This window comes from Crinia signifera, chromosome 9 (genome assembly GCF_055691185.1).
Source record: "Crinia signifera chromosome 9, ASM5569118v1, whole genome shotgun sequence".
NCBI lineage: Eukaryota > Metazoa > Chordata > Amphibia > Anura > Myobatrachidae > Crinia > Crinia signifera.
The window spans coordinates 96,913,961-96,939,992 of record NC_139225.1 but is presented as its reverse complement, the minus strand read 5'-3'; the positions used below and the strand labels follow the sequence as shown (position 1 = coordinate 96,939,992).

At 48.0% G+C, this 26,032-nt stretch overlaps 1 protein-coding gene across 2 annotated transcripts in view; it reads right to left on the bottom strand.

Moving 5' to 3' along the window:
- Positions 1 to 26,032, bottom strand: part of NRK (Nik related kinase) — a 275,460-nt gene that overhangs the window by 7,830 nt on the left and 241,598 nt on the right. For both annotated transcript variants that reach the window (XM_083159430.1, XM_083159431.1), the window contains one exon: positions 8,228 to 8,387. In XM_083159430.1, coding sequence (XP_083015556.1) covers positions 8,228 to 8,387 — 160 coding nt within the window. The remainder of the gene's footprint in view (positions 1 to 8,227; positions 8,388 to 26,032) is intronic.

The following is a 26,032-nucleotide window of genomic DNA, read 5'->3' as shown; positions in this document are numbered from 1 at the left end:
ACCTGGGGTGACAGACTCGGAACCCCCACCTGGGGTGACAGACTCGGAACCCCCACCTGGGGTGACAGACTCGGAACCCCCACCTGGGGTGACAGACTCGGAACCCCCACCTGGGGTGACAGACTCGGAACCCTCACCTGGGGTGACAGACTCGGAACCCTCACCTGGGGTGACAGACTCGGAACCCCCACTTGGGGTGACAGACTCGGAACCCCCACTTGGGGTGACAGACTCGGAACCCCCACTTGGGGTGACAGACTCGGAACCCCCACTTGGGGTGATGTACAGAGCCCCTTCTTGAGGCAAAGTGCTCAGTGGCCCCACTTGGGAAGCCACACTCAGAGACTCCTCCTTGGGTGTGACGACCAGAGGGTCCTTTTGGGGTGCAACACTTGGAGATTCCTCTTTGGGTAATGTATTCAGAAGTCCTTTTCGGGGTACCACCTTCAGAGACACCTCTTGGGGTGCAGTGCTCAGGAAACCCACCTGGGGCGCAATGCTCAGAGACTCTGTTTGGGGTGTGGTACTCTGAGACCCTGCTTGGAGCCTGACAGTCTGAGACCCCTCCTGGTGCACGACACTCTGAACCCCTTTCTGTGGCTTGAAGCTTTGAGAACCCTCCTTGGAAATTACCCTCCGAGACCTCTTCTGAGGTGAGTTACTCTGTATCCCTTCTTGGGGCTCACTATTCTGAGATTCCTCTAGGAACTCGACGCTGTGAGGATTCACTTGGGGTGTAGCACTTTGATGCCCCTACTGGAGCACAACACTTGGAAACCCTTCCTGGGGCAAAATGCTTGGGAATACCCCCGTTGGGGTTGGAGACTTTGGGCCTCTGGATGTGTACAGACCCCCACTTGGGGCTGGGACCGACAGGATCTCCTCTTGGGGTTGGACGACTGGACTCTCCTCTTGTGGCTTGCCCAAAATTTTACTGTCTTTATGTAAAACGATCTTAGTTCTGGAACCCGAGTGATAACCACGGAACTTTTCCGGAGTGAGCATAGAAGCAGTACTCTTAATCCTGGCCTCACGGAGGGAACAATCCCCAATCAAATGGTTCTGGGCTCCACAATAGAAACATAAGTTCAAGGACCTGCACCGCTGGCGTTCCTCATCTGTCAGCTGAGGACGAGGCCGACTCAGGAACCTGTCCTTACAAGACACAGATGCATCTGCCGATGGGGTTCCTGGACTGGAATCTAAGGGTCTAGTAGGTTCCAAACCCATAGCGGAATCGCCAAGCAACTTAGTGACAAGGGTGAGGATGTTGGCCAGCAGCCCCTGTAACTGCTGTATTAGCTGGCGAAGCACTCCAATAGTGCCTGGATCTGATATAGCAGGTGTTGGAGAGGGTGGAGCGAAGTCCATTTGCTGCTGCAGAGTCTGCAAGCTTTGCATAATCAGAGCTTGGTCCTGTCCTTGCTTGTCAACCCGGACCAGCAGGTGTTCCAGGAGTTCTTTATGAGACATGCCACTAACAGCATCCATATTTCAGTTAGGGCCAGAGTATTCTGTCACAAACTTGGGGTGCACTACCACTCGGGGATTGGCTAGACCTGACACAGGGGCGCGGAGTCTAACCGTGCCGGTTTTTTTTTGCCAGTGACCTCTCCAAGCGGGATATGTGCTTCTGCGGCACCCGACACGTCGGTTGCGGCCCCTTGGTCAGGTTCCCCGTATGAGTGGTGGTAGCTTGTGAAATATGGAGCGTGGTCGTCAAGCCGGGTCAGTAACAGGTGGGCAGAAACGATGATTAGTCAGAGTCAGGCCGGGTCATACACAGGAAGGCACAGGATGCGGTACACAGGGAGTAGGCAGGAGGATGGTCACAGAACAAGCCAAAGTCATACACAGGAATCACTGGACACGGTACCGGAGTATCAGGCAAGAGAATGGTCAGGAACAAGCCGATGTCAGATGCAATAATCAGAAGTCTGGAATAGTAAAAGGCACTGGAACGCTGGAGCTGGTGTGAACCTATACTCTGGCAGCTTCTGTCTGCCAGAGACTGCCTTTTATAGGAAGCACAGGGAACTTACAGGTGAATTAATCAACGGGCTGAGCATGCTCAGTTTACACAGAGCTTCCCAGCAAGAGAGGTTCACCAGGTGTAACTAATTAGCTGAGCTCAGATCTCACAGCACAGTTCAACTATACAACTATACAGAGCTTGTCAGCAGCATGAGACAAAGCCAGCAGGATTTGACCAGCAGGTAACTGAAATACATGCATATTGTGACACTTTCCTCCTGGCAGCAGTATCTGGTCTCCTCTCCGGGCTTTTACCTAATAATCATCGCCATCATCACAGGCCTATGGTATATTGCATTTTGGTGACTATTGAAAATAAGCCATTGAATGAAGATGTGATAGAGCTAAAGCTAGCTAAAGCTAGGTACACATTATACCAATATTCCTAATCCTGACCCGGGACTTGTTCGACTAAAAAGGAGTGTGGCCTAGGCAAAAGGGGAGTGGCTTCAGGGGATGCTGCGACTGTGAGCCACGCCTCCCATTTTCCATCACTGTGGGGGAATACCCAGCATGCCCCCAGTCCCTCTGTCTCCCATGAATAGATGTTATGTGCATGTGCACGGCATATAATCATGCTGCTCTGCTAAGCACGTGCACAGCATCTATTCACCGTCAGGGGGGGATCCCCAACTGCCTCTCCTCCACCAAGGGACACATATTTCCCAACGGTCCTACAAAAATCAGAGCAGTTGGGTGGTATGTTATACAAGTATTAGACCAATTTGCAAAAAAAACACCTGGTTTTATTGTGCAGCTTGAGCATTTTGGCCAAATACTGATAAAAGGGTTTAAAAAATGGCCAGAAATGCATGCCTTCAATTATTCATCCAGCCTCAACAATAAATATGGGCCAAAAAGTCATATTGTGCAGTGTGTGACCGTGTGCATTTCAGATAACCTGTCCATATTTCCGAATTTGGCTGATTGTAAATTTGCCAGGCATCAGCCCCGGCTGTATTTCCCATCGAATGTGTATGAACGGCTACGTTCGTACCCATTCTATCTTAGTAAATTTACCCCAGAGAATAGAGTTGCTGATGCTGGAACCAGTAACTAGCGTAGACAAGTTGTACTGGCAATGAGCCGGTGCAGGGCAGAAGTTTAAATAGGCAGCACTGGGCCAGCATTGGATGCACAGGTCATGTGTATCAATGCATGACAGTAGATTACTTGACATGTGTCTACTCTAAGCTGATCAAAGTAAGATGGCGGCAGCGGTCTTCAGAAACAACATCACACAACTTTAGGCTGTAACAACAGGTTCACTATTGAGGGACATGAGCCAGTTGATGAACCGGCAGCGCTAGATGTGATAAGGTCTAATGGGGAACATGCGCTTTGAACTTTTTAGTTCAAAATGCCTCGCATGAAGTTTAAATCGCACTGTGTTGCTCTATGGCTTGCGATGAGATGCGCACTCCCGCGCATCGCATATAGCAAAGTACAAAAAGTATGTGCAGGCAGCAATTTTTCTACTAGATCGCATCTACTTCCAATCATACTCTGTTTAATGTATTGTACTGTATCTGATTTGAACTAGATGTGATGCGATCTAGTACAAAAAGTAACTGCACATATCGCACCATGTGTGAGCACCTCCTTGAGATCCAGCTGTGTGACATTTTGCATTGTGCTTGCATCTAGCTTTAGTGACCACAGCTGATTTCCTGGCTGTGTCACATTTTATTTGCATATAATGAATAGAGTAGATGGAAGCAGGGGTGTAAATCCCACAAGCAATGGAGGATCCAGGCTCCAAGCCCTGAAGGGGCACCTGTATGTAAAGCAGCACCAGTGGCGTAACTATCGTCCCGCAGCCCCCGCGGTGGCGGGGAGGCGCTGAGGGTATGTGGGTGCCGGGGGGGCTGCGGGACGATAGTTACTCACTGGTTGCCTTCTGCCGCCGGTGGTTTTATTTGCACCGGGTCCCAGCTCTCCCGAGTCCCGGCAGCCGCAGCGCTTCTAATACAAAAAGGTGACACTTGGAAAATGGCTGCCCCCATACCGCAGACAGTTTTTCGTCTGCAGTATGGAGGCAGCCATTTTCCAAGTGTCACTTTTTCATTAGCAGCAGTAAACGGGAGAGCCGCCCGGGACCCGGCGCAGACGGATGCGGCCAAGCCGGCCAGAGGTAACACACACGTCACACATACACACAAACACGTCACACATACATACAAACACACACACAAACACAACCCCCCCCGCGCGCCGTACCCCGGCTCCCCTCCGCTCCGTTTTTTCTTACCGGGGGGGGGCGCCTACTGCATTGTCGGCAGGGGGGCGCAGAAAATCTAGTTACGCCGCTGAGCAGCACATGTGGGGTTCACAGCAGGATCCAAGTGTGATCACTGCTCTTGCAAAGGAGCTCTGCGGTGCAACTGTAGTTAAGTGGCTCTATACCAGGAGCCCTGCTAACACCTGGAATAGGCTTCTGCCTGCGCTGCAGCAAGTGATGGTGCTTTACTCTGAGGGGATATGCACAGGTGAATGTTGACACACACTATCTTTGGGGGGGGGGGGCAACATACTCCAACTTGCCTCTGGTAGACTTAGCTGAACTTTCATCCCTGGATGGAAGCACAGTGAAGGATTATTCATCTCAATGACCATGAAGACCAGCTCCCTTACATGACATAACAGTAGTCGGTTTTGTGTATCTTTTTATAGCCACTCAGAAATGGCCTCATCCTGGTTATTTTGCATAAGTGGAAATGGGAGGGAAGAAATTGAGGGCAAGACAAACATGGGAGGGAAAGTAAAAAATGCCATCTGATCAAATGAAAAGGGAGATATTGTCACAGAGGAGGGGGGGGGGGAGAGAGATAACAAGTACAGTTTTGTATCAGATACATTCTAAGAAGCAAAGGAACATCCAATAAGAGATGATTAACAGCCCACATTTGACATGGAAGAGGAAAATAACCATGAGTATTCAGCATTATGGGGAAATGGGGTGGATGGTGTAGAGGAGAAGGGGGTGGTTGATGTGTTACATGCCACTGTAATGTTGAGGAGGATCAATTAAGTGAGCAGACATTTGAATTAGAAAAGGTTGTGAGTGACATCAGTGAGAGTTGAATGAAGAGGTTAAAAAACCAGACTGGAGAGATGCTGCCATCAGTATACTAAACATCCTGACCCCCTTTAAACATTATCAATGTTTCACATAGAGTCAAGATTCTGTTCCACTAATTTTAAGAACTCTCAAAGACTAGTAATATAGAGCATACTTGCTGGATTTTGGAGTTGCCTCTCCGGGAGAAGCCCGGAGAGGAGAACCAAAGATGCAGATTGTGGGGCGGGGTAAGGGCTGCTGCCACAAAGCCCATCCCCAATCCTCAAACTCCGTGATTATCGGGTCCGCGAGGAGGGGTGGAGCAAAAATTTTGCAAAATTATGCAATTTGTGTCATTTTAGTCCTGCCCCTCCTGTTGACCCGCAAATTCCGGAATTTGTTTCAGAGGGTCGGGGGAGTGCGGGGCATTTGAGTAGCATGAGGGAGACTTGCCCAGGAGGCCTGGAGGAGGACCCAATTTTCGGGAGCCTCCTGGCTATTCCGGGAGGGTAGATAAGTATGACACAGAATTTACAGAGATTTTTTTGTTGAAGTTCTATATTTTACGTCTGTCATGTTTTAAGAGCTTTTTATGAACTTTTCTCCTATTCTGTTAAAATAAACCCCATCTAATAACAATTTAGAAGGCTGTTAAAAGATTCTGTATGTGCTGTGGATAAAAGCACTACATAAAATGTGCAGGTATTTGGAAACCAAACAGAAAATAAAAAAATAAATCTCAAAATGTTGAATAATTCTATGCTTGAGTATGTGATCCATTTATTTTTATGCAAACATCACAAATAAATGAATGTACTACTGTACTTAAATGTTGAATACTTTAATAAGTTGCAGTTTTTCCTGTGATGTGGCTCAATACTTATTAGAATCGCTGTTGAGCAAAAATGAAATATGTGTTTTATACGATCAATTAAAGAACACAGCAAAGGTAATGAGCATTGTTTAATTAAATGCCCACTTTCTTTATGGAGGAAGGCTTAATAATGGTCTTTGCTTTTCTATTTCCATATATCGCATCCCACAATTCATTTGCTGCAAAGTTCTGAAGGTCATTCTATGGCCTATGGAAACTAATTAAACTGAAATGTTCCCAACTGCTAGACATCAGATGACATCATAGCAAATTTCTAATTGAGAACTTTGGGTTTCCTCAGGTGAGCTGATAGCTTTTTGTCTAAAGAGATTAAAGGAGAACCAAGTCCCATTTTGTAACAAATAGTAAATAGCACAAAACAGCACATAGTGTTAGAAAATATGTTCTTGAGCAATAATAATTGATAGCTATAAAATCCCACTATCCAGCTTAAGGTGCGCACAGATGTACAGATTTTTTCTGTCTGATCTATCTGGTGGGAACAAAAACCTGTATGGGAGCAAATGACAATCAAAAAATTGTTCCCAAACGCTTGAAAACAGACAGTGATCAGTCAAATTGTTGAAATCATTCTGATATCACAAATTTATCAAAGCATATATTTTTTTCTGTTTTCCTGCATTTGGGTGGAAATTTTTGATTGTCATATGCTCCCATACATTTCCAGGTTTTTGTTCCCATCAGATAGATCAGACAGAAAAATCTGTACATGTGTACGCACCTTTAGAAATTGCACTTCCCTTTCTGCTCCTCAAGTTGTGGGTTAGCGTCCTGTGTGTGTGATCACCACTGCAGGGCCGGTGCGAGGCACTAAAAGCGCCCCAGGCGAGGGGGGGTGGGGCGCCCCAGTGCCTACGGGGGGGGGGTACCTGCGGCGCTGTGTGATCTGGCGGCGGGGTCCCTGCAGTGACACGTGCTATCCGGCAGCCAGGCGGCGGCGCGGGAAGCGCTGATGGGTTTGAAAACTCGCCGCACGCTGATTGGCTGAATTTCAGCCAATCAGCATGCGGAATGTTTTCAAACCCAGCAGCGCTTCCCGCGCCGCCTGGCTGTCGGATAGCACGTGTCACTGCAGGGACCCCGCCGCCAGATCACACAGTGCCGCAGGTACCCTGCACGGACACCCCTGCAGCCTCCATGTGAGAGGCGAGGGGCGAAGTGCCGCCCTCCATTGGCTGGCGCCCTAGGCAAATGCCTAGATTTGCCTAGTGGTGGCGCCGGCCCTGCACCACTGCTAAACTTTGCTGCTCTGAATATGGCTTCTATCAGTGCAGGGCAAGGAACCTGGGGCTACCCAGCTGGTCCCAAAATAACGAAAACAAGAGTCACAGCGTTTGGCCATGCCCCCTTTACCCAAGACTAGAAATGGCCATTGGTGCAGTCACCATCGATGGTGATACTGCAACCAGCCATCGATAGTAACAAACTATTTGATGGATGCCCATTGATAATTTTACCTATCGATTGTCATCCATTTTCTTTGACTGACTGGCTCGTGAGCCAATCAGAACCAGCTGGTTCTCCACTATCGATTGCAAAAGTATTCTATATCGGCAATAAACCATTGATGATTTAAAATCATCGATGGCCAATAGCCACCCCTACCCAAAACACTGTCTACCAACCGAAGCCATACCCCCTTTTCTATCCAACCATGTGGCAGGTCCCACTTCCCCTGGAAAAGTTGGGAAATATGAGTATATGAATAGCTACTAAGCTTATATGTGTGAAGCAATCAGTATTCCTATCCTATTCAAATAATAAAAGAAAATCTTAAAAAAGAAGGATTTAAAAAAAAAAAAAACATGTTTGACAATGGGCCTTATTCAGATCTGAGCTCAGTACAAATTTGTTTGGAAAATGGGCAAAACCATGTGCACTGCTATTGGAGCAGATGTAACCTGTGCAGAGAGAGTTACATTTGGGTGGGGTGTGCTGAAACTGAAATCTAAATTGCAGTGTAAAAATAATGCAGCCAGTATTTACCCTGCACAGAAACAAAATAACTCACACAAATCTAACTCTCTCTGCACATGTTACATCTGCCCCACCTGCAGTGCACATGGTTTTGACCATTTTCCAAACAAATTTGTACTGAGCTCAGATCTGAATAAGGCCCAATGTCTAACTGTACAGATTAGGAAATACACTAAACATGCATAAACAGTAGGACTGTGACACAGGTTCATATAAATAAATACAGAGTGACAGAGGCAAGTCTTCTCATAACTACTTACCAACAGAGACGGGCATTTCACCCCACTGCAGGACTGTTTCCTTTGTGAAGTGTCCATAAGTATTAATGTATATTCCTTCATCCTCATAGCTCAGCAGCAGCTCCATGCCATTGCTGTTTGGCAGAATGATGATGGCATGTGGGTGAATATTTCCCTGTATCTGAAATCACAACATGCTTAATATAAGCATTTTCCTAATAGTAAATAGTATATTATAATAATAATAAAAAATATCGGTACTTGTGTATTATCGCGGCGTTCATCGCATCGCATAGCATACCACTAAATAAGGTATGCGATGGTATGCGATTTTCACATCAAAACGGAAAAATATACAATTAAATATTGCATTGCATGCCAGTAAATGGCATGCGATGCTATCGCATGCGATTTTTAATTGTACAAGCACCCTGATGGGTGCATACAATGTTAAATGCCCCCTGGAATGTTAAATGCCCCCCCCATTGTCAACGCGACCCCCACTACGAAGCGTGGCGAGCGCAACGAGCCCCGCGAGGGGACGCGGAATACATGTGAAGTCATCCGTGTCCCCTCGCGGGGCACGCTGCGCTCGCCACGCTTCGGGCTCGGTGGCCAGCTGCGCTCACCACACCAAATAGAATCGACTTCACGCCGACGTGGATAGTGGGGGTATGAAAAGGTCGGAGGATGCGTACCGCCGCCCCTAGCGGGCTCGCTGCGCTCACCTTGCTTTGGGTTGGCGTTAAATAGTGGGGGTCACGTTCACAATGGGGGAGCATTTAACATTGAAAGCATCCATCAGGGTGCTTGTACAATGAAAAATCGGATTGCATCGAATGTGTTTATATCGCATGCGATGCAATGTATGCGATGTACTAAGATGTACACCGTGGGCGCTGTGGTAATGCACAAGTACCAAAATATCTAGGCTGTGATTACCAAACAGACCTAGAGAGGCAGCCACTAGGCAGGAATTGCAGATTTAATCATACATGTTAATTAGGGTTACCACCTCATCCCTTTTAATTCCGGACACATATTAATTACACAGGTTCTGTGGCAGTTTAAAACCAGGTGAAATGGAGTCTTGAAGTCAGCCAGCCACAGAACCTGTGTAATTAATGTGTCCAGAATTAAAGGGATGAGGTGGTAACCCTAATGTTAATGTATATGTATACTCTTATAGTACTATATACACTGTAAGGATCAGATAAATCATAATGTAAATTCTTGATTCCATCCAAAAGATGATTGCTATCTGTGAGTTGGGTCTCTTAATAAGAAAATTCCCCAGTGGATCACCAATCATTGATGGCCAAGTATGACACTGTTTTGTCTGGAGAGTTGTCTGCTATTCTGAGAAATAAAGCAGACACCACACATGTTATACACGAGCGCCATCTTGGAATTGTATATATATGATATTGCTCAGGGGATAAAAGGTTGGCACTAGTTCCATCTCTACCACAGCCCTGCACAGTAATTCTAACAGAAAAACCTAAAACACCACCCACGTTAATAGATAATACAGGTGGTGCTAACAAGCTGCAGCCACCTCCCCTTCCTCAGAACATTGTTCTCCTCTATCTGCAGCCCACCTCTCCTGGTACTCACTCACACCCACACCCACCCACCCACACACACACACACACACACACACACACTGTGACTGTCGGATGGTGGTCTGCACCCCCTGAGGTCCTAGTGTCCTTGGTGATTATTGCCAGCTTCTAGCTAGGCGTAGGAGGGGGGCTGCGCACCTGGGCCTTCTCCATCTTGTCCCCATAACCGGCTAGGGTCCTGGCACTTGTACATGACAGGGTATTGTCTAATCGCTGTGCCCAATTACCCCCCACAAATGACATAACTCTCTTGTTGGATAAAATTGGCCACAGCAGCCATCTTTATTTAAACAATACAATTTTTAAACAATAATCCAAAAACATTCCCACGGAAGGTGGTCCCCGAGGCCCTCAATAAATATATATCCACACCTCTAAGCACTTCCAGGAGCTCTTACCCCCAGCCGATAGCGATTGGCTCGAGGGCACCAATTGTACACACCCAGTGCTCATTAATTAACCTCACCCAGGGGAGTCCAGCCCCCTCATGGGGCCCTCCCCGCCGCATAATTAAGCCTCAATGCCACCAACCTCGAGGACCCCCCTCCGCACAGGCCACTGTGACAAAAAGACATCCTATCAAATATTCTACCTAAACTATAAAAAATAGGGAAGGGTGGGTGGGAGCTGTTGAGAAAATCTCCCAGTGACCCCTATTTCCCGCCTGCACCCTGCTTATAAACCCCTCCAACACCCCGTTAAGCCCCTCCCCTTATGACCCTCTCCTTAGACACCCCTCCTATGACTAACCTGCTAGTCAGCTCCCTACAAACCCTGTCAGGGGAGCCTACCCCCAGGCTTTGCCTCCAGTCCGGCTCCTACATGACAGGGTATTGTCTAATCGCTGTGCCCAATTACCCCCCACAAATGACATAACTCTCTTGTTGGATAAAATTGGCCACAGCAGCCATCTTTATTTAAACAATACAATTTTTAAACAATAATCCAAAAACATTCCCACGGAAGGTGGTCCCCGAGGCCCTCAATAAATATATATCCACACCTCTAAGCACTTCCAGGAGCTCTTACCCCCAGCCGATAGCGATTGGCTCGAGGGCACCAATTGTACACACCCAGTGCTCATTAATTAACCTCACCCAGGGGAGTCCAGCCCCCTCATGGGGCCCTCCCCGCCGCATAATTAAGCCTCAATGCCACCAACCTCGAGGACCCCCCTCCGCCACTAAGCACGAGGTTGAACCCTTAACCCCGTGCGCCCCCCCCACATCCGGAACGCTGTTTCTATTCCCTCTTGTAGTCCCAAAGACCAAACATCTATCCCCACAGCATTCAGGTGCACACCGTCACCTCTCCAAAATGCCCCGGCACCAGACTCAAGTTCCCTGTGCCTCACCACAACAGCCCCGTTCCTGGCCATAAAACGCCCAATCGCCCTGTTAACTTTAATCCGTGCCTTATTGAGCTTGTCAGCCGACCTCGCATCCCTCCAATAATGGCGTGGCACGATGTCTGACCAAACCGTGATTAATTCCGGAAACATTGCCCATAACCGTAGGAGATCAAACTTGATATCCCGTATCAACTCCCTAAATGGTCTGCCCCCAAGGTCGTTCCCGCCCACATGCAAAACTAATATGTCGGGAACCCTATCGAGCCGAACAAAACGGTGAAATCCCTGCAGCACTCCACTCCATACCATACCGCGTTTTCCCAGCCAGCGAACCACTGCCTCCTCTCTATCCAAACCCAGCTGGCGGCCGTTCGGTCTGACATCAGCCCGTAAAGCTCCCCAAAAGACATATGAATGTCCTAAAATCCAAATCAGGCACGGAGGCTGCCCTAAAACAGAAAAAACACAGTCAACCTCAACAATCCCCTAAACGAACATAAGACCGAAAGCGAGACGATTCCCACCGCCCAATACGCTTAATCAACTCATCCCCAAATCCCATTCTAGCAGCCTCAGTTGCGGCCCCAATGCGGAAAGAGTGACCCGCGTATTCCTCCCCCTTGAGGCCCAACGTCCGCAGGACTGCTCTAAACACACTTGTGAACTGAAACCGTGATAAAAAGGATCCATTCGCATGCATCAGCAAAGGATCCCTTTCCCTGCCCACTCTGACCTCCTTAAATATCCTCAGCCGTGCCACCGGGCACATATCTGAGCCTGGTACAGAAAAGAGAACTACCTTCTTCCCCCTCCCTAACTGATCCGTCTTAGACCTCCTCACCACTAGCTCCACCCTATCCGAGTATAAATCCACATCCTCTCCTAACAAACCTCCCGGCCTGGACACGCTTGGACTCACGAGCTCCCCAATCCGCAGTGCCCCGAAAAAGGCAAGCGAAAAAGCTACCCCGAACAACCTTTCCTCGAAATTGGAACTACAGACCTCCCCTAACTTCATGCCCATAGTCTGTAACAACTGGAAAGACACCGGCCTTCTCTGATCCTGTACGACATGACCTCTCCTCCAACCTTTTAAAGCCTGCGCAATCAGGAAATTCTTAGTGACGTCAGGCCTGCCTCCTGCACGAAACCCAAAAGCCAAGCCCGCCATGCAGCGCGTGATTTTTGCCACTGACCAACCAATCTCCTTACAATGGCCTATATATAGCAAGACAGCCAACTCGTCATCATCCTCCTTCAGACCTACTACCTCACGCCATTCTAACCAGCTCCGCCATTCCTGATTGTATGCCGACCATGTATTCGGGGCCAAGGATTCCCTGATGAGCTGATCGACTACCCGTCCAGCAGAGCCCAGAGCCGACTCGGGAACCCGGTCCCCTCCCTGTCCGCCTCTGGTGCCAACTCCCGAAAACGCTCCCACTGTGAACGAGATAAAGCATCCGCAATGCCGTTAGAGACACCGGGAACGTGCCTAGCCACAACCCACAAATTCAAAGCCAGACATTCCAATACTAACTGCTGCAAAATAGTGACCACTGACGGTGAAGATGCCGACAATTGGTTAATAGCCATGACAACCCCCAAATTATCGCAGTGAAAACAAATCTTCCTATTGCGGAATAGCTCCCCCCAAACAACTACTGCTACCAAGATAGGAAACAACTCCAACAATGCCAAGTTTTTAACCATGCCTCTCTGCACCCAAGACTCCGGCCACCGGCCTACACACCAATGTCCCTGGCAATATGCCCCGAACCCACCACTCCCGGCCGCGTCTGTGAAAAGGTCTAGCTCAGTAGCGACGCATGTGTCTGACATCCACAAAGCTCTGCCGTTAAAAGCTTCCAAAAAAGTTGCCCACACCCGCAAGTCCCCTTTCAACTCACTACCTAATCTGACAAAATGATGAGGAAGAACCACCCCTGCTGTCGCTGCTGCCAGCCTCCTGCTGAAAATGCGGCCCATAGGCATAATGCGACACGCAAAATTCAATTTGCCCAGCAAGGATTGCAATTCCCGCAATCTACTCTTCTTCAACAGCAATGCCCTCCCTACCTCGGCCTTCAAACCCAGCAATTTCTCCTCATGCAAGCGGCACTCCATATTCTCGGTATCAATGACAATACCCAAAAAAACTGATCACAGTCGCAGGGCCCTCCGTCTTACCTGGAGCAAGCGGGACCCCAAAGTCTGCCGACACCCTTTCAACAGTCCTCAACAATAAGTCACATACTCCGGTCCCCCCAGGACCAATACATAAGAAGTCATCTAGGTAATGAATAACTGAACGACACCCAGAGACATCCTTAACCACCCACTCCAAAAAAGAACTAAAGGCCTCAAAATAAGCACATGACAAAGAACAACCCATCGGTAAACAACGATCAACAAAAAATTCCCCGTCCCAACAACAACCCAACAAACGCAAACTGGTTGGGTGAACCGGCAGCAAACGGAATGCCGATTCAATATCAGTCTTTGCCAACCTGGCCCCTTTCCCAAACCGCTTCACCCACTGAACAGCCGCGTCAAACGATGTATAAACCACCGAGCAGATGTCAGGGTCAATGCCATCATTGACCGACGCCCCTTTTGGAAAAGATAAATGGTGTATAAGACGAAACTTTTTCGCCTCCTTTTTTGGCACCACCCCCAATGGAGAGACTATCAAATCTGGCCATGGTGCCGACCCAAAAGGTCCAGCCATACGACCCAGCTGCACCTCCTTACGCAGTTTATCCTGCACCACCTCTGGATGCTCCCTTGCAGACTTCAAATTCCTCCTCAAGCCCCCTGAAACCTGCACATCGGAAGGTATCTTAAAACCTTCCCTAAACCCCTCCTCCAACAACACAGCTGTCTGCTGGTCAGGATACCTACGCAGATAGCCCAGCATCCTTTCCAGCCGAACCGGTGTCTCCCCCTTTTGAATTACCGTCCCGTGACTTCCCTCTGAAGCATTTATTTGCACCATGGGTCCCTCCACACGAGGAACATTCATGTTTAAATTTGCATTTTGCCCCAAAACGACATGACCCGTCATTAAAGGCAAAGCAGAGTCCCTTCTGCATGGCCGTCCCATTTGTGGCCTCCCTCGGCCCCCCCCGTCCCCACGAAAGGGCTGCCCACTTTTTGTGGGAGCCGTCACCTTTAACCATAAAGCAATATCCTTATGGTCCCAACGTATGTTAGGGCGAACAGCCTTCCTCTGCCTAAACTGCTCATCGTACCTGAGCCAAGCCAAGCCCCCATACACACGGTATGCCTCTCCTATCGCATCCATGTAACAAAACAAGCCTGAACAATTGTCAGGTGCCTTCTCCCCAATCACACTAGCTAAAATAGCAAATGCTTGCAGCCAGTTCGTGAATGACCGCGGTATCAGCCGATACCGCCGCCGTTCCTCCTCCTCCTTCTTCTCCTCCTTACGGGGCCTATCCAGATTAAAACGCTCTAAAGGGAGCAAAGAAAATATATCAACGTATTCCCCTTTCCAAATCTTCTCCCTCACCTCCTGCTTCAGGTGGGCCCCCAATGGCCCCTCAAAGCATACATACACCTCCCCTTTTGCAGTGTCACTGAGCCTCCCACTCTCCTCCTGCGTCCCAACACTGCCCCCTTCTGCCCCTGCACTACTGCTACTTTGCTCACCGCCGGATACCGGCACCCCGCTGCTCACCGGCACCCCACTACTAACCGGCACCCCACTGCTAACCGGCACACTATTACTGACTGACACACTAATGCTAGCTGGTGTGCCCGCATTCTGCGGCACCCATGCTGCCGCCGGGGACGGCCCCGCCCCCTGCCGCAAACCCACCAACCAATCTGCAAAACCACTCAATAATTCAGTAAAACCTCTACTCATTTCCCCTTGGAGGGCTAACCCTCCCCCCCCCTGACTCTGCGCTAAAGCATTAACAGACATAGAGACAGACTCACCAGGCTGCCTGGGGGCTGTGAACCCAGCAGCCGCAGGTCCAGTGTCCTGACGAACTCCAGCCAATGAGGAAGGACCAGGTATTTCTCCATCATCTGCTGACGCTGCCATCTCTCTTCTCCTGTCATCCCGACCCTCAGGTACAGCACCAGCCGGCGTGACCTCGTTGGAGGCGGAGCCAGCTGTGCGCCTCTCGCTCCGTGTACCAGGCCTGCGGTCCTCAGCCTGTACTTCTGCCCCCCTGGCACGACTCACCCCGCGCTGGGCAGCAGCATGCCCCGCATGCCCCACCGCACCAGGTCCAGTACCGCGCGGAGGGTTCCGCCTGCTGGTTGGATTCCTCCCAGACCTGGTCCTGCGGGCGGAAGGTGCCCGGCCCGCAGCCTGGCCTGGAGGGTCCCTAACGGGGCTCCGTGAACGGCGCTGAACCCTGGGGGACACAGATGGGCTAAAGCGCTCCGGAGGCCTGGACCTCCGAGGCCGTGCACCCGCTGGAGCAGCCTCCTGCGTTGCTGCTCCCAGTCCCCCCAGCAGACCTGACATCTGCTGCTGCAGCCACTCAGCCCCTCTGGTGCCAGCTGCCTCCCTGAGGGCAGCAAGCGCAGCGGATACCTCCGCATCAGCGTTGCCTGGGGAAGCCATGGGAGATGTCACGCTGCTTAGCTGTTGAGAAAATCTCCCAGTGACCCCTATTTCCCGCCTGCACCCTGCTTATAAACCCCTCCAACACCCCGTTAAGCCCCTCCCCTTATGACCCTCTCCTTAGACACCCCTCCTATGACTAACCTGCTAGTCAGCTCCCTACAAACCCTGTCAGGGGAGCCTACCCCCAGGCTTTGCCTCCAGTCCGGCTCCTACAGTAACAGCAATGGAATTGCTCATATGCTAAAGCCTGGCTTCTATGGGCTGCAGTGGCTAAGTATCTCTCTCTCTCTCTCTCTCTCTCTCTCTCTCTCTCTCTATATATATATATATACAGTATATACATACATACATACAGGGACAGCATAAATATAGCTGCCATGGATACAGAACAGCAGGACTGTGGTTGGAAAGAAGCCAGCCCAGGTATTCTGTTTGATGACATCTATCAGTTTGTTATAAAAAGGTGTCAGACAGAAGTGACAGTGAACTAGGTGTCCAAGTGATAGGTCAGTGTGTGGCTACTGTTATGCTGTGTACACACAGTGCAATTTGACATTCAATTTTGACTATATATCCACCTTCTGCGGTCTCTACTCTTCTCATTTTGGTAAAAGGTAACATTGTATAGACCTCCATATTACAATTCTGCATTTATTAAAGTACAGATAACAGATGATTTACTTCCACCACAACAAATACAACAAGGAAAATATAAATGTTGATGGCAAAACCCATATTCACAAAGCAGATGGCTGCACATGGTCATACACTGCTGACTGACTCCTATGTATCCATGTGTGTGACGACTACATGAGGGGGATTGTCTGAGCAGTGCTAAATGGCCTGCAGATTTAACCTAGAAACCTCGATGGAGCAGCCGACCGTACTTCTCTCTCACCATATGCAGAGTAATTGTAACCATGGCATTAAGCATTACGCATAAGTATTAAGAAATGCTGCATTTTTCTAGTTCTGCAGTGACAGGGTTAACTTGTTTAAATCCTTTGCACCTGGAAATTATAATTGTAGTTGTTCCTATATTGTGTGTATGTCTGACTCCCCTGTGATACAGATAAATTAGACAATAAAACATGCTTCTGTTAATAAACATGGATGTTGCCGAATCTGATGACATCACTCAGAAACCATAGCAAGAGAATGAGGTCACTCACATCAGTATCCAGGTAACTACCAACAGTTACCCCAATTTTGGGGTAAAAGGGAACGTTGCTATTCTCCCTATCCTGCATTTACCCCATACAATATCTTCCAGCATGGCCTAAGGACACACCAGTATTTAATTCTACTTTACATTCATTGCATGTTAAATAAAATCTCTTCATTATGTAAATGAAATCTATAAACGTTAACAAATGCAGGAACAATAAAGTTGTAGCATGCACAGGCTGATTGATTATTGTGTGTTTCCAGGCTACAATCTACACGAATCAATAAAAGATGTGCAAAGTTTCAGCGCGGTGTAAAAGGTGGTAAACACAGACATGCTCTACTTGCCAGAAAGAATAATTTGTGGCCAACCTCTGAAGTCCATTTCTCTGCTACCACAATGCGCAGTACCAATACTGGTATCCACAGCTGGAGAGAAATCTTTATGCGTTGCCTTGGTATTTTCATGAGCATTTAAACTAAAGCAAAGATAGATATGAGCAGATAACTAAACAGCGTTGATAGAGGGAGTAGGGAAGGGATAGCAGTCTTCCTCTCTGAGGACAATCTGTTACTGTTCTCCCAGGAAGGGTGATACAGAATCTAGTGCACTCTCTGTTAATCAGATGGCCATTCGGAGTCAGGTGAGTGTGACACATAAGCAGCACAATTGTGAGGATCTACACTTTATTTCAGATCTCTGACACTAGAACAGGGAGGGGAGATGTTTATTTTTAGATGTATCAAACAAAATAAAAAAAAAAAAAAAAAAAAAAGCACAATTGCATGGAAGCCTCCGAGGGGAGCTTTAAATTAAGGACATAATTTAGTCGAAAAATATAATGTCTGGTTTTCATTAGCTGCTCTACTTTTCATGAACAGGGCCAGGAAAAAACTCAATTAGTACATAATTATTTTTGGTTCTGAAAGGGGTATATAATAAATTCAAGCAGCAATATAAAAGCTTCTTGTCCACCCATTATTTAACCACCTGGCATGTATCTTTATTTCACTGACTGTAGATATACTGTATAGCCGAGAACAAACATATGTTACGCTGGTGAGCGAGTGCTTATATTTAGCCATAGGGGTAAATTTACTAACAACCAACCAGATTCTGTCTATCATTTCTCCTTTGCATCCTAGAAAATTATAGACAAAAGTTGATTGGTTGCTACTGGCAACATCACCTCTTTTCAGTTTTATAACCTTTAATAAATGTACCCGATAATGGCTAGCTGGTTGAGTTTTTGGGGGGCGAGGGGACATTTACAGTCATGTCATCTTCACCACATGATGAGTCACTAGACTAAGGGGGTATTCAATGTTGATTCCGACTGTCAGAACGTTTCTGACAGTCGGAATATTGGCCATTCCGACCTCAATTCGACAGTCCCAATTCAATCTTCTGACTGCAGGAAACGTTCCGACAGTCACAATCAACCTTAGTCTAGTGACTGACCATGTGGGGAGATGATATGACTGAAAATGTCCCCTGAAAATTCATCCAACTAGTTCGACAATGAATGTGTATTTTGTCAAAAACAGGCGCAGATTCGACAATTGTGTTTGATAATACAGATTTGACTTTTTAAAAAGACAAATCTACACTGGCTACAATGCGGTCGGAACCGGCTGCATTGAATAGATGTGTGCAGATATTTCTGGCTGTAGGAAATATTGGCACACATTGAATACCCCCTAAAGATGCGTATACACTAGATCAGTGGTTCTCAAACTGTGGGTCCTGACCCCAGAAGTGGGTCCCGACCTTCTCATCGTGGGGTCGCGACTCCATGTTCAGGGCCGGCGCCACCACTAGGCAGCCTTAGGCATTTGCCTAGGGCACCGGCCGCTGGAGGGCAGCAGTTTGGAGCTGGTCCGCGCCGCATCACCCAGCAAGCCGCCCCATCCATGGGGAGCGTTGTGTCGCTGCGACCCAAACCACCCGCCAGGCTCCCCCCCTGGAAAGTCAAGGCGCCGGACCCCCCCCTCTCCTCTCCCTGGGGAGAGTCGCGGCGGTGCACAGCAAGCCCCCGCGAAGGTCACGGCGCCATGCGCCGCATCACTGGACCCGGCAGCGTGGCCCCCTGGAGCGGGTAAGTGTTTGAGCACCGGGGCGCCCACCCCCCTCCCCGCCTGGGGCGCTCCGGTGCCTAGCACCGGCCCTGTCCATGTTGCTGACCATCCGGCTGATGACCTTTCTAATCTCAGTCAGTGATTCAAGGAGTCTGAAAATCTGTTAAATTGTCTGTTATTTAGACTCCTCCCATCACTCTGTGCCTCCGCAATGCTGCCATGTATGTGCTGTCTACTGACTACACATGTGATGTGATGTGAGGACCTTCTGCAGTAACTTGCTGGGTTCCTATAAATATTTTTATTGTCTGATGGGGTCCCAGAGCAAAATAGTTTGGGGACCCCTGCACTAGATGATAATGAATAAAAATATGCACGCTAACAATATCATTAACGATTTTATGGTCTATATTGCATAGTGTATGCACTATATTGTTAATGATGTGTGCGTCTGCTGGTCGTTATCGATGTCCTCTGTTGCCCTGCATGTATAGCATGGCCCCCGCTTCCAATTGCATACATGTTTTTTTTACTGGTAGAAGTTCCTGCAGAATGCTCAGCACCAGGGGTGGAACTTGTGTGTGGTGGGCCCAGGTGCAAAAATTTAATTTGGGCCCCCCTCCTCCTCCTCCCCAACCCAAGTTAACAATATGCTGCATGGCGCGGGCCCCTTAGTCCTTAAGGGCCCCGGTGCAATGCACCTGCTGCACCAATGGTAGTTCCGCCCCTGCTCAGCACTAGCAACGTATACAGTTGTCAAGTTAGGGAACATTGCTGTACAAAATGATGCTCATTTCCAGAACAGCTAGACAGACCACAAATGCTGTTTGTTGCTTTCATAATCTGCCATATGTTCATTAACATGTCAGTGTATGCTGACACTGCTGTCACTGTAGCTGGAAGAGATAGCAAAACGAGGATCAATTAGCCACACTTTGACAACAGTACAACTTGCACTGACTGCAAATATACTGGTATATATAGCAGGAATCGGTACATCTGTCAGAATCAACTTAGGTCTACAGTCATTAGGTCGACCCCATTAGGTCGACTGGCTGGAAGGTCGACATGGGCCAAGGTCGACATGACTTAAGGTCGACATGGGTTTTTCACTTTTTTTATCCGAATGTCGACACAGTCGACATGGACACAGTTGGCAATGAGACTCGGACCCTCGCATCGCTCGCTTTGCTCGCAATGCATTGGGCACAGTGGCTCGCTTCGCTCGCCACAGCTTTAATAACCTCCTCCACACCCTAGTGGATGGTAGGGCATGAAATACCACCTGTCGGCTCAAAAAACAGTGAAAAACCCCATGTCGACCTTATGACCAGTCGACCTTCCTCATGTCGACCTTTATGCAAATTCGACCTTAAGTCATGTCGACCTTGGCCCATGTCAACCTTAAGTCAGGTCGACCTTCCTGCCAGTCGACCTAGTGGGGTCGACCTAATGACTGTAGACCTAAGTTCATTCTAATAGATGACCGCTTCCCATATAGCAAAGGTACAGTATATAACCAAGGCCTGCATGTATCAGCCCTAAGGTTCTTACAAGTAATAATTGACATCTTGTTTCAATATTCATCCTCCATAAAAAGAGTACAGTATTTTATAGTAACACACATAATAAAATTATTTTTGAAAATGAAATGGCATTACTGACCAGTTGTATAATTTGGGTGGAGTTTGTTCTCTGGGTGCTAAAGCCAGCAGGGAGCACCAACATGGTAGCAGTAAAACAACATTTCTACTGCTCCCTGGTTGCACAGCAGTGTCTATCGTTTACATGACACTTCCTGCCCTGCAGCCCATAGGTAAAAACCGCCACTGCTTGAATGTCAGATGACATATTATATTACACACTAATACTATTTAATGAACAACTGAACCATTCCTCCTTCATAAAACTGCAGTGGGTTGCATGCAGTATCTTCTGATTGGCCAACTAGAAGATATCACATACAACCCACGGGAGCACGCAATTGAGCATACAGATTGCCCGATATGAACGATGTGTTGTTCCGACTTGGCCAGAAATGACAGACAGTACTGATATTTGTGTAGGATGTACCCACCTTAAGAAAAGAGTATAACTAAGCTCTTACTTTTCTTGTACATATTGTACTTTTCTTTATGTTACATAATAATTATGTAAATTTATAAGTATTACTGTACATTGTATTTCTTTTCCCCACACAAAATAATCGTCGGAGCGGGGCTCACGAGTGTCTCTTGTGTGCATGCCCCGTTCTGGCGGCCGGTTGCAGATGGCTGGCGGCTGGCGATTAGAATGTGTGTTTCCCTGGGAAGGCAGGCGGGCTGATCGCCCACACCCTTTTCGGCCATCTCCATCTGAAATAAAAGTCAGTTTTCCTTGACTTAACTCCGGAGGGTAGAAATATCAACCCACCACCATCAAATGATTTCTCTCCCCTTTCCGCACACGAGGGGATGTGTGCTACACAACACACAGAGCAGGATGCGGGTTTTTACCGCATTTTCGTATACACTAAAGCCCCTCCGCCGGGCACTGCTGTGGAGGGATTCGACAGCAAAATCTGGTGATACGCTATAGAAGCCTATTGGATTTTTTCCACAGCGGTGTTTGAGGGATTCATCGCAGATCCCTCCCAGCATGCCCCATGGCCAGTGCCAGAGGAAGTCCAGCGCCACAGGCAGTCCAGCGCCAGAGCAAAGGACAGCTTTTCTCGCATATGGTAGTGCATATGCGATTATTAGGAATGGGGTACCTGGCGATGTGGGGCGGTGGATGCTAGTGCATATGCGATTATTAGGAATGCGGTACCTGGCGATGTGGGGCGGTGGATGTTAGTGCATATGGGATTATTAGGAATGCGGTACCTGGCGATGTGGGGTGGTGGATGTTAGTGCATATGCGATTATTAGGAATGCGGTACCTGGCGCTGTGGGGCGGTGGATGTTAGTGCATATGCGATTATTAGGAATGCGGTACCTGGCGATGTGGGGCGGTGGATGTTAGTGCATATGCGATTATTAGGAATGCGGTACCTGGCGATGTGGGGCGGTGGATGTTAGTGCATATGCGATTATTAGGAATGCGGTACCTGGCGATGTGGGGTGGTGGATGTTAGTGCATATGCGATTATTAGGAATGCGGTACCTGGCGATGTGGGGCGGTGGATGTTAGTGCATATGCGATTATTAGGAATGCGGTACCTGGCGATGTGGGGTGGTGGATGTTAGTGCATATGCGATTATTAGGAATGCGGTACCTGGCGCTGTGGGGCGGTGGATGTTAGTGCATATGCGATTATTAGGAATGCGGTACCTGGCGATGTGGGGCGGTGGATGTTAGTGCATATGCGATTATTAGGAATGCGGTACCTGGTGATGTGGAGCGGTGGATGTTAGTGCATATGCGATTATTAGGAATGCGGTACCTGGCGATGTGGGGTGGTGGATGTTAGTGCATATGCGATTATTAGGAATGCGGTACCTGGCGATGTGGGGCGGTGGATGTTAGTGCATATGCGATTATTAGGAATGCGGTACCTGGCGATGTGGGGCGGTGGATGTTAGTGCATATGCGATTATTAGGAATGCGGTACCTGGCGCTGTGGGGCGGTGGATGTTAGTGCATATGCGATTATTAGGAATGCGGTACCTGGCGCTGTGGGGCGGTGGATGTTAGTGCATATGCGATTATTAGGAATGCGGTACCTGGCGATGTGGGTTGGTGGATGTTAGTGCATATGCGATTATTAGGAATGCGGTACCTGGCGATGTGGGGCGGTGGATGTTAGTGCATATGCGATTATTAGGAATGCGGTACCTGGCGCTGTGGGGCGGTGGATGTTAGTGCATATGCGATTATTAGGAATGCGGTACCTGGCGATGTGGGGCGGTGGATGTTAGTGCATATGCGATTATTAGGAATGCGGTACCTGGCGATGTGGGGCGGTGGATGTTAGTGCATATGCGATTATTAGGAATGCGGTACCTGGCGATGTGGGGTGGTGGATGTTAGTGCATATGCGATTATTAGGAATGCGGTACCTGGCTATGTGGGGCGGTGGATGTTAGTGCATATGCGATTATTAGGAATGCAGTACCTGGCGATGTGGGGTGGTGGATGTTAGTGCATATGCGATTATTAGGAATGCGGTACCTGGCGCTGTGGGGCGGTGGATGTTAGTGCATATGCGATTATTAGGAATGCGGTACCTGGCGATGTGGGGCGGTGGATGTTAGTGCATATGCGATTATTAGGAATGCGGTACCTGGTGATGTGGAGCGGTGGATGTTAGTGCATATGCGATTATTAGGAATGCGGTACCTGGCGATGTGGGGTGGTGGATGTTAGTGCATATGCGATTATTAGGAATGCGGTACCTGGCGATGTGGGGCGGTGGATGTTAGTGCATATGCGATTATTAGGAATGCGGTACCTGGCGATGTGGGGCGGTGGATGTTAGTGCATATGCGATTATTAGGAATGCGGTACCTGGCGCTGTGGGGCGGTGGATGTTAGTGCATATGCGATTATTAGGAATGCGGTACCTGGCGCTGTGGGGCGGTGGATGTTAGTGCATATGCGATTATTAGGAATGCGGTACCTGGCGATGTGGGTTGGTGGATGTTAGTGCATATGCGATTATTAGGAACTAGCTGACCCGCCCGGCGTTGCCCGGGAAAACCTTGGGGTTTCTTTATTTCCAAAATTGCTGAAAAATGTCATCTTACAGTATGCTGTGACAAAGACCTAAGATTGTAATTTGTTAAAGATTCCACCATAATGTTAGAATGTGTTTGCATTGATACTCAATGATGGCAATGAAATCAGGTGTGGTGTTGTTGTTTGAAACACAACGCTCCTGAGTTGAAAACTTGTATGTGTTGATGAATTCCACATCCACTCCTTAGATTTAGCACCTACTGTATGACATATCCTCCAACATCTGAGGGTCAGAAATCGGGGTACTTATGTATTATCTGGACTCCCATGTTAAATGCACCCCATTTTTTCATACCCCTACTATCCAACTACGCATGGAGTTGATTTTATATAGTGTGGCGAGCGGACGCGGTCTCATAAGAAAAACGGGAGTCCAGATATTACATAAGTACCGAAATCGGTACAAAATCAGAAAGGGACATGTCCACACCTCAATTTCTATACTTTCAATGGTACAGTTTGTGTAATTACAGGCGCTGAGTGTGTGGGGTCCGGTGTGGGCGTTACTTACCGCGCCATAATTAATTAAAAATTCACTACTCCCTGCCACTGCCACTCCCCTCCCCTCACCGAACCTGCCTGCAGCAGTCTCTGAGGTCTGGGTATCTGTAAAGCACATGCACCGAGCATCTCTACCAAACAGTGGGGCAGCCCCTGAGTGTGGGAGCAGGTCCGGGGGCCTGGCCACATGATGTCATGACGCAACGCACACTATCCGCACCACTGTAATGCACCACTGGGAATGGGTGCAATGGGCCAAATTCTTCCTTACATCCCGCCGGGCCAATCCACTGATTCAGCCATCACAATCATCAATGGATGCATTAATAAGGTTTGGAGTTTAAGAAGTTGAAGAATAAGACTGAGAAAAAGAATTGCCATGTTACAAAGTGTACAATTTACTCAATAAATCGTGAAAATGTAAGTGTACATAGAAGTACAATCAAGAAATGAAAGTAGGATTAAAAAATAAGTTCTGATTCAAACTGATAATTGTTTGGATGGGGTGGGTTGTGAAACAAATCTATAGGTGAGGGTATGGATATTGTGGGCATAATTGGTGTTACACCTACAGGGGGCCCTCAATTGATGGGATTTTCACTACAGTGTCACGGTCACAGTGTCACCATAGGGGGATTCCCAATTGGGGTCCAGGTGGTCTTTTAGGGACCCTTTACAATCCTGTAGGTCTCTTCTCCTTGAGCTTACAGTCTCCCTTAATGATAGTCAATCACTGAGGGAGACCGTAGGCTCCAGGAGAAGAGACCAACGGGATTGTAAAGGGGTCCCTAAAAGACCACCTGAACCCCAATTGGAAATCCCCCTACGGTGACACTGTAGTGAGAATTTCTCATCAACTGTACCAAACACCAATTATGCCCACAATATCCATACCCCCTCCACCTATAGATTTGTTTCGCAACCCGCCATCCAAACAATTATCAGTTTGAATCAGAATTTATTTTTTAATCCTACTTTCATTTCTTGATTGTACTGTACTTCTATGTACACATATTTTTTTCACGATTTATTGAGTAAATTGTACACTATAACGTGACAAATCTTCATCTCAGTCTTATTCTTCAACTTCTTACACTCATAACATTCAAACAAATACATGCAGCGCTCATGCCCATCGACCAAACATTATCTATGAACCAAAAGAGTCTGGGAAACCCTTAAGGCAGAGCAGTGCCTGATATCCAACTGACTAACAGGGTGAGTGCAGTGTACCCACTTTGTATTGATCAATGGGTGCATTGGCCAGGACAAAGATTTCTCAGTGCAACTGGCCGGGGAGCGCAGTGACAGGCTGGAGGACTGGAGAGACGGATATGGGGAACAAAGTAGAAACGGTACATTAGGTACAGTTTTTATTTGCCGGTACAGACGGTTAAATAAACGGCAAATTATTTTTTATGTGTTCTGTGTGTTTGTGTGTGTTGTACTGTTTTTGTGTGTGTGTTGTAGTGTATGTGGTTGTGTGTGTTGTATTGTATGTATCTGTCCAATGCGTAAGTGTATGAGGTGTGCTACGTATATACAGTATGTGTGTGTTGTGTCTTTGTGTATCTGTGCAATGTTTAAGTGTGTGTTTTGTGTGTGTCGTACTGTTTTTTGGGTGTGTGTGGTGAATGTGGGTGTGTGTTGTGCTGTTAGAGGTATGTTATGTGTGTGTGTTGTGTGTATCTGCCCTATGTGTAAGTGCGTAAGGTGTGCTATGTATAAATCTGTGTGTGTGTAGTGTGCTGTGTGTATCTGTGCAATGTTTACGT